The sequence below is a fragment of the Myotis brandtii genome, unplaced genomic scaffold, assembly GCF_000412655.1.
Source record: "Myotis brandtii unplaced genomic scaffold, ASM41265v1 scaffold231, whole genome shotgun sequence".
Taxonomy (NCBI): Eukaryota; Metazoa; Chordata; class Mammalia; order Chiroptera; family Vespertilionidae; genus Myotis; species Myotis brandtii.
Genome location: NW_005358689.1, coordinates 1,881,182 through 1,882,637, shown reverse-complemented (window position 1 = coordinate 1,882,637; position 1,456 = coordinate 1,881,182). Strand labels below are relative to the sequence as shown.

The following is a 1,456-nucleotide window of genomic DNA, read 5'->3' as shown; positions in this document are numbered from 1 at the left end:
CTACATCCTGCTCAAGCACATGGTGGACCGGCACAACCTCTACTTTGCCTACCTCCCGGCCAAGCTGGAGAAGAGGATCCACTTCGCGGCCGTGCACCAGGCCTTGGCCGCCCCCATCCTGTGCCTCTTCTGGCTCTTCTTCTTCTCCTTCCTGCGCCTGGGTGAGGGCCCCTTCTGACCTGAGGGGGGTGGGCAGCCCTGGCCTCACATCCCCATATCCGTCCCCCCCAGTCAAATCCCTCGCCGCTTTAACAGCGTCAACTCGGTGTTCAATCAGAATGTGCCCCGCCTCTGGAGGGCTGGCTAGTTATCCAATCAGAATGTGGCCCCCAGGGTGAAGGTTGGGTCAGTGTCCAATCAGAATGTGGCACCCAGGGTGAAGGTTGGCTGGGTGTCCAATCAGAATGTGACCCCCAGGGAGGACTGGCTGGTTATCCAATCAGAATGTGGCATCCAGGGTGAAGGTTGGCTGGGTGTCCAATCAGAATGTGACCCCCAGGGAGGACTGGCTGGTTATCCAATCAGAATGTGGCATCCAGGGTGAAGGTTGGCTGGGTGTCCAATCAGAATGTGACCCCCAGGGAGGACTGGCTGGTTATCCAATCAGAATGTGGCATCCAGGGTGAAGGTTGGCTGGGTGTCCAATCAGAATGTGACCCCCAGGGAGGACTGGCTGGTTATCCAATCAGAATGTGGCATCCAGGGTGAAGGCTGGCTGGGTATCCAATCAGAATGTGACCCCCAGGGAGGGCTGGCTGGGTATCCAATCAGAATGTGGCATCCAGGGTTAAGGTTGGCTGGGTGTCCAATCAGAATGTGGCGCCCAGGGTGAGGGCTGGTTGGGTGCCGCTCGACCACCTAAGCCAGCCCAAGCTGGAGCTAACAGGTGAAGGCCAGGTGGGCTGCCCCAGTTCGCCCGAGAGAGAGGATGGCCCTCCATCTGCAGTGTGGGAGGCTGAGCCAGAGGAGAGGGGAGGCGGGCCCAGGCGGGTCCCCTCACACCTCACCGTGGGGACGTGCCGGAGGGAAAACCAACGCTCCTGGGAAAAAGGAAAAGGCAGGGGAGATGTGTGACTGCCCCAGTCTGCGGGGGGATGGGGGGGCTCCACTGCCTAATCCGGGCACAAGGCTGCAAGGAACTGACCCAGCAGGAAGCTGGCAGATGCCATGGTGTCCCAGCTGCTTGAGGGCGGGGAGGGGGGCGGTGCCTTCTCTTTATTTTCTGCCCCAGAGAGAAGTCACCTGCCCAGGTGTGGGCCCCTCCCCAGCAGGTGAGGGTGAATGGCAGCCCCCCCCCCTCGCCTTCTCTAAGGCCGGCATCCCTTTGTGCCCAGGTCTGACAGCCCCTGCCACCCTGTTTAACTTCCTGGTCCTGCTGCTCACCATCCTGGTCTGCCTGGGCTATACCTGCTTTGGATGCTTCAAGCACCTCAGCCCTCTGAACTACAAGGTAAAA

The 1,456-nt window shown here is 60.2% G+C and overlaps 1 protein-coding gene across 1 annotated transcript in view; it reads left to right on the top strand.

Annotated features, from left to right (window-relative positions):
* The window catches only part of TMEM63A (transmembrane protein 63A), a 28,285-nt gene that overhangs the window by 23,168 nt on the left and 3,661 nt on the right, over nucleotides 1-1,456 (top strand). The window contains exons 20-21 of the mRNA XM_005866517.1: nucleotides 1-161; nucleotides 1,335-1,450. The exon at nucleotides 1-161 is cut by the window's left edge and continues 6 nt beyond it. Of these exons, the coding sequence (XP_005866579.1) occupies nucleotides 1-161; nucleotides 1,335-1,450 (277 nt within the window). The remainder of the gene's footprint in view (nucleotides 162-1,334; nucleotides 1,451-1,456) is intronic.